This window comes from Microtus oregoni, unplaced genomic scaffold (assembly GCF_018167655.1).
Source record: "Microtus oregoni isolate MIOR12 unplaced genomic scaffold, Mior012 000008F_ref0000371, whole genome shotgun sequence".
Lineage (NCBI taxonomy): Eukaryota > Metazoa > Chordata > Mammalia > Rodentia > Cricetidae > Microtus > Microtus oregoni.
The window spans coordinates 48,181,599-48,199,256 of record NW_024543067.1 but is presented as its reverse complement, the minus strand read 5'-3'; the positions used below and the strand labels follow the sequence as shown (position 1 = coordinate 48,199,256).

The following is a 17,658-nucleotide window of genomic DNA, read 5'->3' as shown; positions in this document are numbered from 1 at the left end:
CTAGTGGATGTGTTGGGACACACAGCTTGGACAGGAGAACTCATGTGGAGTTTTCTGTGAGTGACTTGGTAGATGTTGATGATGGGACTGTAAAATGCTCTTTCTTCTTTTGTATTCCCAGCAACTGTATATTGGTACCTGCTATTCCGCATCTTTGTCAACACAACATATTATGCCACTTTATCAGAAAAAAAAAAGGTCAACTCCTTTACAAATGAGATCAGTAATAAAAACCATTTTCTAGCTGGTAAACTCTTGAATTCCTAGATCTGAAACTTGCTTCACAAAGAAAGAATAAAGTATGGAAGAAAGTATAGAAAGTGATTTGAGATGAGAAACATTTGTCTTTGCAGAAGCTTCCAGAGACTTTCTTATGTAGAATTGTTTCTGGTGTGTGCTGAGACATCAAATATCTGCTTCCAGGATCTTGGTTTTCTTTCCATAAAGTACTATTTCTAGATGATTTTTTCTTAAATTAACATTTTTTATTTTCATATCTCAGTGTGTGAGTGTGTGCAAGTGAGACCAGAGGCCTAGGATTTCCTGAAACTAGAGTGACAGACAGGTGTGTTCTGCCTGTCAAAGGTACTGGGAACCAAACTCAGGCCCTCGGGAAGAACAAAAGTGTTCTTACCCACTGAGCCACTGTTCCAGCCCTGATTTTTATTTTCTTTCTTAAAACGAATCCACAACACAAAACCTCAAGTGTTGGAGTTGGCTTTAGGGTTCGTGGAAGTTGTTGCACTGGGTGATTTATTGTTACTTAACAGCCTTGCGGTTTCTGCCGGGCTTCGCTAGAGCATACGCAAAGAACAAGAACAGTTATCTGTTTTAATGACTCGGCCTGGCGTCCAGAACACAGGCACAGGAATGAATACAAAGAGCAATGCCAAGTCAGAGGAGAGCCAGTTCACAGCAGCACCCGGGGGCTTCTGTGATGTAGTTGGTTTCAGCCCAGGACTAGTGTGAATGTTGGTTGACTCTCGTTTGCTCTGCCCTTGTGGCTGCCAGCAGGGATGCACTGAGGTTCAAAGGGCAAACCCCAGTCTTCTCTGTTTCCATCAGCTGTCGAATGTGGGACGAGAGATTCTTGGGTGGCATCAGTATGTCAGAACTGAAGAGCTCTCTGAAGTTAGCTACTCCAATTCTCTAGATGATGAAACAGGTCAGAGAGACAAACTGAGATTCATAGGCGATAGTCCAGACGCTTTAGAACTCTTCCTTTTAAACGGGGAGAGTAAAGCGGGCACTGTCGTGTGTGCTTTATAGACTTAGATTGTTAGCTGCAAAAAAGCACTTTTGCTTTGAAATCCCTAAGAAGCAGTGTCAAACCAGTACACATGTCCCTGAACCCTTGCACCCACCACCTGCCCGTGGCAGACATTGTTAATCAACCTCAGAAAGTTATAGTCTAAGACCCCTCCTTCTACAGTGCTGCTGGTAACTAGTCGATATGGAGCCAAGTTTTTATGTGAGTTGAGCACCTGTTGGTTCCCCCTTATAAACGTGTGATTCATGACCAGATGCTAAGAGCCCTGGACCTGAAGCCAGAAGACTGTGGTTTGACTTCTCGATCTGCTTTTCCTGGTTATGTTGTATTAGGCAAGTCACTTAACTGTTCTAGACCAGTTTGCCCTGACATGAGGGAGTTGAGTGGGGTAATCACTAAACATCCCCCTGCTCTGATGTCGTTATGAGTCAAGGCACAGAGGTTTTGACTGGTGATTTTATAAGTTGACCATGACCATAGAAGTTTTTTGTTTGTTTGTTTGGGAAATTTGCATATTACAGATCTGTTACTGGAATTTAGAAGTACATGTTTCTAGCCTCTTGGCCACTTGCTTTTTATTTGCATGGTTCCATTGATCTCTATCCCTGAAACTAGAATTTAGGCGTTCACAGTGGGAAAGGGAGTTATTTAAATGAGAGGACAAGAACCTTTCTTGGCTAAGTGGGGCACAAATGGCCTCCCACACCAAGCTGGAGCAAGGCTCTCTATAGTTGGCCCACCCTGCAGTTCAGGACCTTGAGTTGCTTTTCTCTTCATTTTGCTTGCTCCGCTGGAACCTTCTGATGATCTAGAGGCCCTGTATTCATGCAGGTCTTAGCAAGGGGTTCTCTCGGGATTCCTCGTCTTGGGTCTCTCCTGCACTCTGCTCCATGGTGACATGATTTTTTGTTTTCCAGGCTCTCCTTCCTTAAGGGCGTATCCCCTCCTCTCTGTGATCACCCGACAACCCACAGTCATCTCCCATCTGGTTCCCACGGGCCCAGGAATCACCCCAGTGTTATCGCGCCATGCAGTCCCCACCGAGGCTGCCGCCACCGAGCCCCCTGGTGGTGAGGCACTAGCCAGCAGCGAGTCCGAGACAGAACAACCCACACAGCGGCAGAAGAAACCACGCAGGAGTCGCACCATCTTCACGGAGCTGCAGCTCATGGGCCTGGAGAAGAAATTTCAGAAACAGAAATACCTGTCTACTCCAGACAGGTGAGGGCATAAGGAAGGCACTCTCTGTAGGTACCAGCCTGGAGAAGCGGTTTGCCCTTTGTGGGGTGTGGATTCGTGAAGGGCACTTTCCATTCTGGCTTCCACTCTTGGTCCAGACTCTATTCCTTTGCTCAAGTCACGTCAACTTCTGGGTAGAAGAGGCAGCCATCTAAATCTAGTGCTCAGAGCCTGAATGCAATCTCTTCTCTGTCTCTTCTACGCATTAGACAAACCTCTTCAGTGTAACAAGCTAGGGAAAGCTCTGCAAATAGTTGCCCAGGCTCTAGCATCTTGAGCAGGGGGTCTAGACCTGGCCACCGGGCTGTGACTTCAGTCCTTCCTTGCTGTCTTGACACCTACGGGACTCAGCTTGCTGGCCTGGCTTTGGCTGGGAAAGGCCAGGATTGGTCCAGGTGAGGAGGTTTCTGACTCCGCAGTGTGTCCTAGCAGGACTGAAAGCAGAGATCGCTGTGGAGCGGGAGCGAAGTCTCCTCTTGAGACCCCTTTGCAGTTCATGTGGGGGTGGTTGTAACCCTTGCTTTCTGGAGAGGCCTAGTGCCTCACCCTCTGTCTTTAGGATCTCAAGTACAAAATATGCTGAGAGGCATCTCTCGCCTTGCTGCCTTATCTCATCCTGAGATGGTTAAGCTCAGGGATGAGACTATTTCTTGGGGGACTTTTCCAAGCCTTTTTAAAAATATATTTTTTTTCCTTTGCTAATTGCTTTGTGTCTATTCAGTTGACCCCAGTCCTGTGAGAGAACAGGGGTAAATGTAAATGAACGCCTGAAGTTATTTAGGACTTGTTTAGGAAACAAAATGGAAGTGCACATCCCCCCTTCCGGGAGAATATGTCCACTGGTTCCACAAGCCAGCTGCTTGCTGAGGATCTCTTGGGTGCTGGCAAAGTGGGCTGGCAGCGGGTCCAGAAAGCGGTACATGGAGCCCTGCTTTGAAGAACTCCACAGGGGAAGAATAACTGCAATTGCTCTAGCATAGCGAGCCGGTACCAGTGGCAGATGCTGCCATAGAAACCTAAAGATATTGCTAAGTGTGACAGGGAAACCTTTAAGAAGAGCATTGGTTCCAGGAGAGACAAAGCATCCTACAGAGGAAGGGATGCCCTTAAAAGGCTTAGACTCTTGTCTCACTGGGCACGTTGTAGGAACTATAAGCATGGGTGTGAATAGGGTAAGAAAGACCTCAGGTGCCTGGCTGAAGAGCAAGGTTTCGCAGTTGAGGCAGTCACTGATCCATAAGAGCCAGATTTACAATTTAGGATCATAGCTTTGGTAGCACCACGGCTGGTAATTGGTGGGGCAGAGAAGCCAGCTCTGAAAGAATCTAGGGATAGCTGCTGGATGTCATACTGGAAATAGAGAGGATGGGGGATGCTTGAAAATGGAATGGGAAGCACTGACCCTGGATGAGGGAGAAGGGTGGAAGTTGAGCACCCTGTGGTTCCTGAGTGAGGTGGGCCACTAAGAAACAAGGCTGCTATTCACAGAAGCTGAAAGGCCAGGGCAGGCTGGGATTGCTGGGGAAAGTGACCTTTGCCTTGAACATTCACACTGTGAGTAGCAGTTGGTCACGCAGGTCTGTGGATTGGAGAATTAATCCATGTGCTCCCCAGGTAGCAGGTAACTAACTTTATGTGTAAACAGGTAGAGCGGCCATCATTATTAGATGTAGGGTTGAGTATCTAAGAGCCTTCAGAAAGGATGGAAGAAAAGTTAGGCTTATTTCTCAGAAGCTAGAGAACTTTGAAACATTTAGAAATGTTAGTTCTTAATAAATCTGTTGGGGCTTCCTGATACTTGCCCCCCCGGCATCTCTCAGGTGACCCACACAGAAGTGACTCACTTGCCTAGGGAGGAGGATACCATCTGGCTGGCATTGAGGCTGACGCCTCAACCCGCCCTCCCTCCCTCTCACATGTTCCCTGCTTCCCTACGTGACCGGAGCCATGAGCACTCCCTCCTCCCACAGCTCCTGCCCTCCTCTTCCGTGTTTGTTTCTGCAGTTTCCTAGGTGACCCATTTGAGTGAATATGCAGGGAAGTGAGAATTTGTAGTGGTGGCAGGTAACGAGAGAAAGCTGATGACAGCGAGACATTTCCGCAGCCAGTGTGAGTCAGGGATGCATTTTTCCCAAGTGAGCTAACAGCATTTGCTAATGCCGGGGCAGAACTATGAACCTTCCACTGACTAGTGCACCTGATGGCCTCAGGTGAACCAGGCTCAGGAGAACCCCACAGCAGCCCGAGAGGACCAGAACTGGGGCATCCCCCTGGGTTGCTGGTTCATAGGAATGACCGCTTAGGGCATAGCTCTTCACTAATGAGAAGAGCTAAGTGCTGTTGGCACTGGGAACTTATTGCTTTTCTCGGTTGTAGAACGCTCAGCTGCCAGTAGCCCCTCTGCAGGGATGACCAGGTAGGTGTGTGTGGATGTAGTTTTAAGACAGGCTCAGCATTCCTTTGAGGGCAGGTTCAATTTTTAAAATTATTATTAGAGGCTTAATTAATATACCCTATTCAGAGGTCCTGGGAGTCATGCCTGTGAACACCAAGAGTTGGCTGATACCAGGGTCAGAGTTCCTGCCAATGCTAGATCTCCTCAGGTAGAGAAAACTGCAGCTGAGGCAGCACACCTGGACTGCCTGTGGCTTAGGTTTTTTGAACCTGTGCAGGCTTGCAAGAAATAGCGGCCCTAGGTCTGCAAGTGGCAATTCTCAGAAACCTGGGAACCTTCGAGCAGTGGTGGTCACTGCTCAGGCTGATGTCCAGGTCTGAACTGCTTTGCTGAGCAGGCTTGGTGCTCCAGGGAGCTTGCAGGCTGGCGGCTCAGTTCTCTCAGATCTCACATCTCTTTACATGGTGCCAGGTAACCACATAGGTCCCTGGCTGCAGCCTTGAGGACTAAGGGTAGGAACCTGACTAATTGCCCCTTCCTCCATGTGCTCCCTGGGAATGCTGGCTGCGCCCTCAGGCGGTGGCGTCCCTGTGTCCCCTTGGCAGATCTGCTTTGTAGAGAAGAATTGTGAGGTGAGAAGGTGGCCCTCACACAGAAGGTGGCCCTTACAGAAGGTGGCCCTCACACAGAAGGTGGCTCTCATACAGAAGGTGAGCCCTCACACAGAAGGTGGCCCTCACACGGAAGGTGGTTCTCATACAGAAGGTGGTCCTCATACAGAAGGTGGTCCTCACAGAAGGTGACCCTCACAGAAGGTGGCCCTCACAGAAGGTGGTCCTCACAGAAGGTGGCCCTCATAGAAGGTGGTCCTCACAGAAGGTGGCCCTCACACAGAAGGTGGCCCTCACACAGAGGTGGTCCTCATACAGAAGGTGGTCCTCACAGAAGGTGGCCCTCACACAGAAGGTGGCCCTCACACAGAGGTGGTCCTCATACAGAAGGTGGTCCTCACAGAAGGTGGTCCTCACAGAAGGTGGCCCTCATAGAAGGTGGTCCTCACAGAAGGTGGCCCTCACACAGAAGGTGGTCCTCACACAGAGGTGGTCCTCATACAGAAGGTGGTCCTCACAGAAGGTGGCCCGCACAGAAGGTAGCATACAAGTCAGCCAGGGGTGGATTTCATTCTCTCTCCAAAATTCAGGAGTCATTAAAAACAGAGCTAGAAGACTGTTTATTTCAGGCTTTTGGGGACACATGGTCTGTCACAGCTACTCCATCAAGTCTTCTTATGGAGCACAGAGGTAGCCATAAGCAATATGAAAGCAAACAAACTTATCTGTGTTCCGATAAACTTTATTTAAAAGAAAGTCAAGTGTCAAGAAGAGTTTGGTTCTATTGTTGAGAAATCCTAATCTCTCTCTAAGCTTTAAATCTTTTACTTGTAAAATGGGAATAACCACACCCACTTCAGAATTGATAGCACGGGGCAGGGGCTTAGTGTGTGTCTGGGATGCTGTCGTGCTCTAGGAACGGTTGCTGTGCTCTTGGGATTACCTCCCACTGCACACTCTATGGCAAAGGCTTTGCTGTTGGGGCCTTTCCAAAGGCCACAGAGAGAAGCAGGGACACGATGAGCGTAGAAGGCAGGAGGGACTCTGGGTTTGATGCTTGGACTCTTTATGGTGTTCTGTTCCAATCATTGTAACAATTTAGGGCAGCTCCAGTAAGTTCCTGGGCCAAAGAGATGGCTCAGAGGACGAGCCACTTGCTTCACAGGTATGAGGACGAGTTCAGAGTCCCAGAACCCACATCAAAGTCAGACAGGTGCAACTGCTCCCTATAATCCCAGCATTTAGTAGGAAGAAACAGGGGTTGCCCAGGGCAATGGGAGAACTCTGGGTTCAGCAAGGTACCCTGTCTCAATAAAGCAAGGAGTGTGATGGAAGAGGAAACCTGACATCGCCTTCGGATGTCCACACATCACACCCAAACATGTGCACACGTAACCATATATTCATGGCGATGCAAAAATATCTCTGAACCCTGCTTCTGGATTTAGCAGTGTTGTAGTAGGTACTTCTGTGAACGTAAAATGAAAGACTTGGTCTTGAGTTGGGGAGGCTGAAGTAACGTGTTCTCTGAAGAGAGCTAACAACATGGTCTATTGGGGGACTGCTGAATATGAGGGGTCATGGGAGCTGGGGGGCTTGCTGGAGGTGGATCTGGACTGATGCATGGAATTCCCACAGAAGTATAGCTTTACTTTTTATTTCCCGTGTTTGGGGCTGATAATCCACGGTTTACAGAGGATCAGGGTGAAGACTGAAGGCTCAGATGTCCAGGCGACAGTTTGAGATTCAGAAGCCAGTGTCTGGGGCTAGCCAGTATGACCCCTCCTCTCTTGTTCCCTCTTCTATCCCTCACGCTTCCTTTGTGTCTCATGCCTTCTAGGTTGGACTTGGCCCAGTCTCTGGGACTCACTCAGCTGCAAGTGAAGACTTGGTATCAGAACCGCAGGATGAAATGGAAGAAGATGGTAAGAGAGGACAGGGAGTCGAGTCCAGAGCCATCCTTAAGGGAAGAACCCTGCGCTGTGGGGGGCAGGGAGGACTGGTGGCAGTTTGGTTAAGACAGGAAGGTCTTCCACCATGCTGGCAGGGAGGGAGACTGAGCTTGACCTTATCTCCTAACCAGAGAGAGATTTTTTTTTTTTTTTTTTTTTTTTTAGTTTTCCTAGAAATCAAAGAAGAAAGCTTCTCAGCTGCTCTTCTGAATCCCACCTGCTGGTACTTCCAAAGCACTCTGCCCCCTCCCAGCAGTAGTGACAGTCATAAAAAAGACATGTGTTTTGTACGTAGGCCCTTAAATGTAGGAATCTTTAAAACTGGTCATAGTTACCTGGGTAGCAAGATAAGTCCTTCTCTCTCTGGGGATTCTGATTTCAGAGACTCATGTCAGGGCTGGGGCCAGGCCAGGTTATAGCAAAGCATGCTCCCCTCAACCAATTCCCACCTTCCAGTGATCTATGAGTTTATGAACCCGCCATGAGGCCGGAGCCCCCACACTATGCTCACTACCTTGAAGTCCCCACCTCTGAACATTTGAGTTTATGAACCCGCCATGAGGCCAGAGCCCCCACACTGTGCTCACTACGTTGAAGTCCCCACCTCTGGACATTTCGTCTTCGACATCGTGCTCTAAACACACGTGACCCCCAAACACTGCTGCTCCTCTGCTAGCCATGCTGGCCTAGACACCATGGGAAATACAGTAAATAAACTATAAGCCCTGCTCACAAGGGAATTTGTTATGAAGCTGGAGGAAGAAGGCCCAGGAAGAAGCAAGGAGGGCAGAATGACCCAGGGCCGGTTATTTCTTTTTTTTTTTTTTTTTTTTTTAATAGTCTACTAAAACTATTTATTATATAGCTGCTGGCATTTTCTTTGGGCCACCCACCAGTTCCCAGATAAAGGCACAGAGACTTAATTATTAATTATGAATGCTTGGCCTTAGCTTAGGCTTGTTCCACTAGCTCTTTTATTTTTTTTTTATTTTATTTTATTTTTTTTTTAATTTTTTTTTTTCAGTTTTTAAATTTATTTATTTATTAAGGATTTCTGCCTCGTCCCCACAACCGCTTCCCATTTCCCTCCCCCTCCCCCCGATCATGTCCCCCTCCCTCATCTGCTCGAAGAGCAATCAGGGTTCCCTGACCTGTGGGAAGCCCAAGGACTGCCCACCTCTATCCAGGTCTCATAAGGTGAGCATTCAAACTGCCTAGGCTCCCCCAAAGCCAGTACGTGCAGTAGGATCAAAAACCCACTGCAATTGTTCTTGAATTCTCAGTATTCCTCATTCTCCACTATGTTCAGCTAGTCCGGATTTATCCCATGCTTTTTCAGACCTAGGCCAGCTGGCCTTGGTGAGATCCCAATAGAACATCCCCATTGTCTTAGTGTGTGGGTGCACCCCTTGTGGTCCTGAGTTCCTTGCTCGTGCTCCGTCTCCTTCTGCTCCTGATTTGGACCTTGAGATTTCTGTCCGGTGCTCCCGTGTGGGTCTCTGTCTCTGTCTCCTTTCATCGCCTGATGAAGGTTAATATTCCTGAGGATGCCTATGTGTTTGTCTTTGGATTCGCCTTATTTAGCTTCTCTAGGAACATGAATTATAAGCTCAATGTCCTTTATTTATGGCTAGAAACCAAATATGAGTGAGTAGTTCCAAAGAAGCCAGCTGCAGACGGAAGTTGAAAGTGCAGGAACGTGAAATTCAGATAAATAGAATCATTCTAAAAATTCCATAAGGCTCTACACGCATGAAACTTACGGTGGAAACTGGGGTGGGGGGGGAGTTGTCGTTCTTTGAAGGAACCAAGTTTGGGAGTGAGAGGCGCTAGGCTGCATTCCCGTGCATGCCCCTCCCTGCCCATTTGGGGCACGTCCCTTTGGTTCTTTTCCTTTTAAGCTCCACCACCTACCTCTTTCCTCATCAATCTTCATCATGGAAATCAATGTCTCCTGAGTAGCAGAGTATTGTTTAAATTGGTTATCAGCAATCTTCTCATGAGTCATTTGAATAACGAACTGACAACCAATCCTCTGGGCCAGCACCGCCCAGTCCCCCGTGGGACAGTGTGTGTGCCTTGGGCTCTGACATCACTTGTTTTTCATCAGCCACTGTACTGCTGGCACAGTGCTGGGGTAGTTGATGGTGATTTTCAACCCTACACATCAAAGTGGAAGGAACTCTACAGATTTAACCTCAGAGAGGGTTCTAGGCAAACCAAACTCCGGGTCCCTTCAGGAGAGAAGAGAACCGAGCTTCTAGTTCATGTTAGCAATAACATGGACCAGTTAATTTATAACCAATAATAGAGACAAAGTGACAAGTTGAATCTGTCTCATGAAACCTTAAAATCGTTCTGTGACCCTTTGTGTTTCCATATGGCGGCTGTGAGTGTGGTGAGTCAGGAAGCGCCAATGGACCATGAGAGGAGAAAAAGGTGTTGAAGGGGCAGGAAAGATGGGGTGAAGAGTACAAAGGGAAGCAGAGGATGTGAGGAATGGGGGGAAGGCCATCACAAACAAATAACATTTGGAAATACTTTGTGAAATCTAATGCTTTGAATGCTAGTTAAAGTATTAATCAAAACACACAAAATATAAAAAAAATATTGAAAAGTCAAGTCAGGGCCACAGACCTGAAAACTAAGTTACACAAAGTAACCAGGGCACCAGAGAGGAAGGGATGATAGGTTTCAGAAGCAGGAGAGAAGGTAGGGCTTTGTGGGAGAGATGCCATCAAGCTGTTTTCAGTGGCTGAATGGACATGTGTCCAGTGATGGTTGGGGATGGACTGCAGGCAGAAGACCTAAGCTTGGGGCACTTAGAACCCTCAAAATGGCGGGAGCCACAAAGGCTTGGCGTTCCATTGTGAGTGTTGAGTTTTGACTCCCTCCGAACAGCGAGGCATTGTTGAGCTCTAGATTGCTTCACAGGTTTTCCGCCTAAAAACTCTTTCAAGGCTATCTCTTCAGGTACTGAGGAGGGAAGAGAAAGATAATTGGGTAATAAAGATGTCTCAAGGCTAGTAACCTAATTGGAACTGGAAAAAGATTAGTATTTGATTCTCAGACTCACTCCTGAGGCTGCCAAGGACAAAGCTGCCAAGAGCAAGATAGGATCTCTGACGAGTTTTGACTGGTCAGCATCTGTAACCTATAGCGGGTTGGGTAAATTCAATCTTGCACATGAGATGGGGTGCTTATCCTGTATTCTATTTCTGTGGCGCCACATAATTCATATCTGCCTGGAAACATCTTATTATTCAGTGGTCTTTCTTCCGAAAGAGGACCCAATCCCACGCCAGAATGTGGGTGGATTGTACTGTCATGCTTTTTAAATTTTATTTTTAATTAAAAACAATTTATTTTTGGTCTAGCTTTTGCATTGTCTCAAGAGAGTCAACAGTTCAGTGAGACTGTTACCAGCTGTTACCTGTATGACCCTGGACACGTTCTTGTGTGTCTCCTTGGTAAAAACCTCACATCTACTTCAGAGTGGTGCTAAAACTGAGGTGACATCTATAAAATACATAGGACAGTGCTTGCCAAACAAGATACAGACAAGGGATATTAGCTGCCGTTATTATTGCTTGTTATCTGCAAAATCCATGTTTTCAGATAACCTGAATTTTTGGAGACCACTATCAGTAAAGTCAAAGGCTTCCAGGGCCCCTCGAGTTGCCCTTTTGGTTGAGAGAGTCCTGGGTTGTTGGTCCCCGGTCAGAGTTTGGCACTGGGACACAGTTTGAGGCCTTGGGTTTTCAGGCTGGGGCAAGAGTAATGTGAGCAGTAACGCCCTGGGAGAGACTGACGCAGGAGAACCCAGACATTTTCTCCTGGTATCACTGAAACTGTCATCAATTCTGTGGTCCCCACTGTGCTGGAGGGAGGAAGGGGGAGAGAAGCAAGACTCTGAGTTCATAAGCCTGGCATCTGTTGGAAATGCAGATGAACAGAAAACATAGTGGTATGTGCTTTATGTTCATTGCACATTAAATAGAATCAATTGCTGGTCAGCCTGTTAGATTTGAGTGATTAGGAATCTTAGGTTCAAGGCCAGCTCTGTCCGTGGCTCACTTTGACCCTGAAAGCCCTTTATGCCAATTCTTTCTTGATTGGAAGAGGAAGGCAGATTCACACTTCTATACTGCCATCCTGTTCTGTTGTCTGAGGTGACTGCCTGAACACCATCTAGGTACCTCTCAAAGAAAGCAATAGACCAATCTTGACAGTCTCAGCTACAGGACAGTCACATGCTCCAATTTAGAGTTCAGAGGAGGACTGGCGATAGACACAGTTAGTGAAGTACCTTGTTCTAGGTGTTTTCATGAGAGACAGAAGCATGTGATCTTGTGTCCAATGGGTTGCCTAGCCCATCTGGACTAAGGAACAGACGGTCTCTAGGAGTCAGTGAGGAAGCCCCCAGAGAGGGCTGCAGGGTGCATGCCAGTCTGCAGTCCTGGCGCAGAGTAGGTGCGGGATAATTGCATGTCTCAGGTGTGCTGGGAGGCAGGGGCCAGAGGTCGATGTGGAAAGCAGCCAGGAGGGTAGTTGTCTTCTAATTACTGCTTGCACTGGAATGTTCTATTCCATGTAGAAAATGGTTTGATTGTTTTGACTGTTTTTCCATGCTGTCGGAAAGCAGCCAGGTGGGGTAAATCCAAGCTGTGTGGGTGGTGTCCTCTAATTGCCGGGCTTTCCTTTGCCAATTAGGTGGCTTCCTTAGACCTGCCCTTTTCTAACTTGATTACTGCATGGGGCAACTGCTTTTTGTATAACCCCTTTCATACCTGGTGGAGCTGCTTTCAACATGTAGGTTCCGTCCTGGCACAGCCAGGCACTTTCAAAAGTACTGATGACATCAAAATCAGATACTGACTTACCCAAAAAGGAATACAGGGGTGTCGTGTCTCCAGAGGTGAATTCTGTTAATGTCTACACCTTGCTGAAGGTTACTTCGTATCTCCATGGGAGCTATCTAGTCAGGTTCAAATAAGCCAAGAAGAATTGCAGCTGGAAAGAGGTGTTCGTTGAGAATACATATTGTCCTGGCCTTTGTACATGAAAACTAACTCAAAACAGATCACAGATCTACACAAGAGCTAAAACAGTAAAAGCTTAGAAGAAAACCTAAGTAAATATTTTTGCCTTAGGACTGAACAAGGCTTTCTGATATAAGACACAAAATCAGAGTCAACACAGAAAAACTAAGCTGGATTTTATGAAAATGAAAACTTTTGTACTGTGAAGGGTCTGTCACAAAGTGCGAACACTAGAGAGAGAGGAAGTGAAAAAAAGAGCCCTTAGCAAGAGAACAAATTTTTCAAATGTTTTATCTGATAAGGGACATGTATCTAGATTTTTTTTTTTAAAAGAAAGCATCCCTTGTGATGTATTCTAAGGAGACAATTTGAACAGACCTACCTCCAAAGCAGATGTACAAATGGTTTTCCCATTCCACATGGTCAACCCTGAGATGGTGTACACACAAGAAGTAAACCGACTGAGCAATCTGTACTTATATACTTAAGAGAAAATGTGTATCAACAATTAAAAGAAAAGAAGCCCATGAATTTGTGGGAGACCAATGTGGGGAGGGATACATGAGAAGGGTTGGAGGAAAGGAATGGGGAATGATGCAATTATATTTTAAAATTTATTTTGAAAAGATGTACAAATAGCCAATAAGCCCACAAAAGGCTGCTCAACCTTGTTCACATCAGGGAAATGCAAATCAAATGAAATCCCACTTCACACTAGCGAGAATGGCTATAGTCAGGAAGGCGTAATGACAGACATTGGTGAGGAGGTGGAGACTTGAAATCCACACACATGGCTGGCTGGAATGCACAATGGTACAGCTACTTTAGAAAAAGTCCCTAGAATGTTAATCATAGAGTTGCCATATGATGCAGCAATTACATGTCTGGGTATAGACCTGAAAGAGATCAAAGCAGAAACTTGCAGAGATATTTGTTCACCCATGTTCATAACAGCATTATTAACAGAGCCCAAAGGTAGGAGTAACCAACCTTTGATACAGACATAAAGTGAATATTATTTTCACTACAACATGTTATGATTCTATTTAAATGAACTGTCCAGAATGGATTCATCTGTAAGGAAACACGAAGACTACTGATTGCCAAGGCACAAGGCAAAGATGTTGTGGGGAGTGCAGATTTGGTGCTAATGGGTATAAGGTTGAAAATGAGGGAAATGCTCTAAAATTGCCTTGCAACGATAGATACCCAAGTTGGCAATTATACTAAACATTGTTGAATTGGATAGTTTAAATACACAAAGCATGCTTGCAAATTATGTCTCAAAGCTGTTTTAATAAGAACTTAAAGTTTGGTGAGTTGCTGTACTCATTCTTGAGGTTTAGCCTAAGAAGGTCCTCTTCTGTCCTTGAAGAAAGAGACAGTGTTGTTAAATACCCAGTGAGTACATAGAAAGATTCCGGCAGCTGAAGTGTCAGAAGAGATTTAGAAGGTCCTCTTTTGTCCTTGAAGAAAGAGACAGGGTCAATAAATACCCAGTGACTACACAGAAAGGTCCTGGCAGCTGAAGTCTCAGGAGAGATTTGCCCCTAAGGCGCTTCTGTGCAAATGGAGAAGACAGAGATCTTCTATAGTTTGATCTAGAATGGCCCCAAAGGCCCATGTATAGAAGGCTCCATCTCTAGCCTATAATGCTGTTGGGGGTGAAGGAATGATGGAAGATATATATATATATATATATATATATATATATATATATATATATATATATCTAAAATATATATATACACATATATATGTTTAAGTATATATATATATGTATATCATATGTTTTGTTCATATCTACCTCCCATCCCCTAAGTTCTATTTATATTTTAAGATAGGGTCTTACGTAGCTCAGCTCGCCTTGAACTTGTTATATAGAGATGATCCACTTGCCTCTACCTCCCAAATTCTGGGATCACAGGTGTATGTCACTATGCTGAGCTTTTTTTTTTTATTTATCATCTTTCTTCAACTTTCTAAAGTGTTTATTGAGAAAGGTTCTATCCATAATAGCTGTCAAAGGCCTGCTGCGTGCTGGGAGCCAGTGGGAGGGGCCGGCAAATATGCATGCAGAGGTGGTGCTTTTATGAAAGTTCTCATAGGGCACATGGGGAGAGCATGTGATTGACTCAGGAGAGCAGGGCAGGTAGGCTTCCAAAAGATGTAATCCAGGGAGAGGCTGCCATTCAGCACCTTCCTGGTGTCTCATGTACACAATGGGCTCTTCCCAGTCACCTGTGGTAGAAGGTACGCTGAGCCCCATTTTACAGATGAGGAAACCGAGACTGAGGTTCCTTAAAGAGTTTCCCAAAAACAAAGTTGGAAAGTGGCTGGAATTTAGCGGTTGCATCTCTTTCTATGGTGGCCAATTATCTCTTTCCACAAGACAGGAGGATATATTTTTAACTCCTTTTCTTCTGATAACAGAAATTCTAATGAATGATCCTTGGTGAAAATTTAGAAAATAGCATAATATAAAGAAATGAAACGTTATCCATGATCTCGATCCTGCAAACAAGGCAGCATATAGCTCTCTATCCTCAAAACTGAACTATGCTGTATTATGGCTAGTTTTTAATAAAAATAAAAATATATTTATAATGTTTCCCAAGCTGAGCCTCTCCTCTATAATAATTGTTTTGGTTATCAGAAACCTCTCTTTGGAATTGATTGTAATTATCTCATATTTAGGGTACCCACTCTAACTTTTGCTATTGTAATCAATGTTGGGTTGACTATGTTTTGCAGATCAACCTTTTTGTAGATATGGGTGAGTGTTGAGAATTTATCCAGAGGAATTTCTTTTTTAAAGGGGTTCATGTTTTAAAGCATTTAGCTTGAATCGTCAGATTGTCCAGGCTCCATCTTCACACAAAGTGTGTTTATTCTCTTGCTTGCTACAGATTTATCACTTCGATAGTTATTACATTAGCATTTGAAGTTTAATTGCTTTCCTCACCAAATAAGGTGACTTTTTTGCCAAAGTATATAATGCTGTCTAAATGTCCACTGAACATGGAAGAAGTTGACTTTAGGGGATGGTCTTAAAGTACATGTGGTCAAACCCTATGGCTTTGCTATTGGCTGGAGAGACCGTACAATGCTGTGTGAGGGCGAACCAGGACCAGGAAGTTGCAGGCTGAAGGGATTTCTTCGATTCAGTAATTTCTCTCTCCCTTTATCCCACATAGGTTCTTAAAGGTGGACAAGAAGCACCCACAAAACCTAAGGGGCGTCCCAAGAAGAACTCTATTCCCACATCAGAGGAGATTGAAGCTGAAGAGAAGATGAACAGCCAGGCCCAGAGCCAAGAGCACCTGGAGTCCTTGCAGGGACAAAAGGAGCCCTGTGATACCCAGGAGCCCAAAGCATGCCATATCCCCCTGGAGGTGGCAGAAGCACCACCTCACCAGCCCCAGGAGTTGCCAGAAGCTTCTTCTGAACCCCCACCATTAAGCTAAGCTAAAGTTGTTTGGGGGAAGGGGGATACTGGGGAAAAGGGAAGAGAGAGAAGGCAAGGAGACTCAGGATAGGAGACTGCTAAAGCCTAGTCGCCTGGGTGAAGGAGCGCCACCTGGCCACCTCCTCCCAGTGGCATTTTCATCTTGAGCATTTGATGAAGACTTGTTTTCCTTGGGTCTTGCCCTTCTTGCAAGGCTGTGTTAGCCACAGATACCCCCGAGTAAGGGAGCTAGCGCCTTGGAGCTGTTTGCCCAGGCTGGGGCGATGGCTGTGGGGTTGAGTACAGCAGCCTGTCAGTGTGAGGAGCTGGGCTGGCCTGCAGAGAGGGCTGCTCTTCTCCCTCCCTGCTTCCCTCTGGGTAGCCAGTCAGCAGTGCAGAGAGGTGGGTGGGAGCGCTCAGGAAGCCCGGCCAGGCTCCTTGCTGACTCAGCGCTTATTTCTGTAGTTTTAAGAGAATGGAATGTTTTGGGGTTCTTTTTGGAGGGTGGGGTGGGGAAGACTGTTGAAGGCAGGCAAAGAAAGAAAAGAAAAAGAAAAAAAAATGAGTTGGAGGGAGTTACGAGTTACTAGGGACATCTCTGAGTCCTGCTTGCCTGTTTGGAGACACGTGTGCCTTTGTACCTTTATAAGATGGTCAGGTGATAAAACCCTTACGAGCCTTGGTTTTCCTGCCTCATTAAGTTGACATCCCTGAAGCTGCAAATGCAGATACGTTAAGATAACTTTTATTTTTTAATTAAAAATACATCTTTCAAGAGGATTGTCTTGTTTTCTTTTCTTTATTATTTTGAGAAGTGTCCTATGAAAAGAGGGTAGCCAGGTACCCTGGACCTTCCTTTCCCTATCTACAAAGCAAAAGGTTGGACCAGACCACTAATGCCAAAGTACAGGAGCCACAGCTGTGGTCACGAGTCAAGGAAGATGAGCAGCTAGGCTGCCCCCACGAAGCAGCCCCATGCCAGCAGCTGTGGATCTGGGACTTCAACTTTCAAAAGTTGTTGTGACCTTTAAAAGTATATCTATCTGTTTTATTTGCATGTACGTGCGAATGGCTACATACATGCTTATATCCCTCTCTCTCTGTGTCTCTGTCTCTGTCTCTCTGTGTCTCTGTCTCTGTGTGTGTGTGTGCTGCATGCTCATGCCACAGTATGTGTGTGGAGGTCAGAGGGAAAACTAGGGGAGTCGGTTCTATCCTCTACCATGTGGATTCTGGTGACTGAACTCAAGTCACTAGGTTTGGAGGTGAGCGGCTTTACCTGCTCACTGTCTTGCAGGCTGGGCCTGTTTTACCTTTCGAGTAGCTAACTAAGTTATATGCTATAAAAGGTCAAAACTCATTTGTATTGGTTTCTCTCTTGTCCTCTCACCTTTTCTTCATGGAGTGTCCAGTTTTTAAGAGAAGAAAACTTAACAGACCGCCTAGCTGTGCTAAGTCATATCAAATTTAAAAGTGATGCCCTAGACTGGGGCTGGTGGCTGGTGGGTACAGGCTTTCTTACATGCACAGGGGCCTAGGCACTACTCCCAGCATCAGAGGAAGGCAAATGAGATGCAGTAAGGATGCCCCACTTTAAATAAGACCAGGGAAGGGCCAGGAACCGAGTGTCCCAAGGAGGGTTCGTCTGACTCTCACACACTCTGGCTGGGAGAATCTTACAGGGCCATCGTTAGGGTTGTT

At 46.0% G+C, this 17,658-nt stretch overlaps 1 protein-coding gene across 1 annotated transcript in view; it reads left to right on the top strand.

Annotated features, from left to right (window-relative positions):
- The window catches only part of Barx2 (BARX homeobox 2), a 65,142-nt gene extending 48,405 nt beyond the window's left edge, over positions 1–16,737 (top strand). The window contains exons 2-4 of the mRNA XM_041657540.1: positions 2,188–2,491; positions 7,356–7,440; positions 15,707–16,737. Of these exons, the coding sequence (XP_041513474.1) occupies positions 2,188–2,491; positions 7,356–7,440; positions 15,707–15,976 (659 nt within the window). The 3' untranslated portion in view covers positions 15,977–16,737. The remainder of the gene's footprint in view (positions 1–2,187; positions 2,492–7,355; positions 7,441–15,706) is intronic.
- The last annotated feature ends 921 nt before the right edge of the window (positions 16,738–17,658 follow it).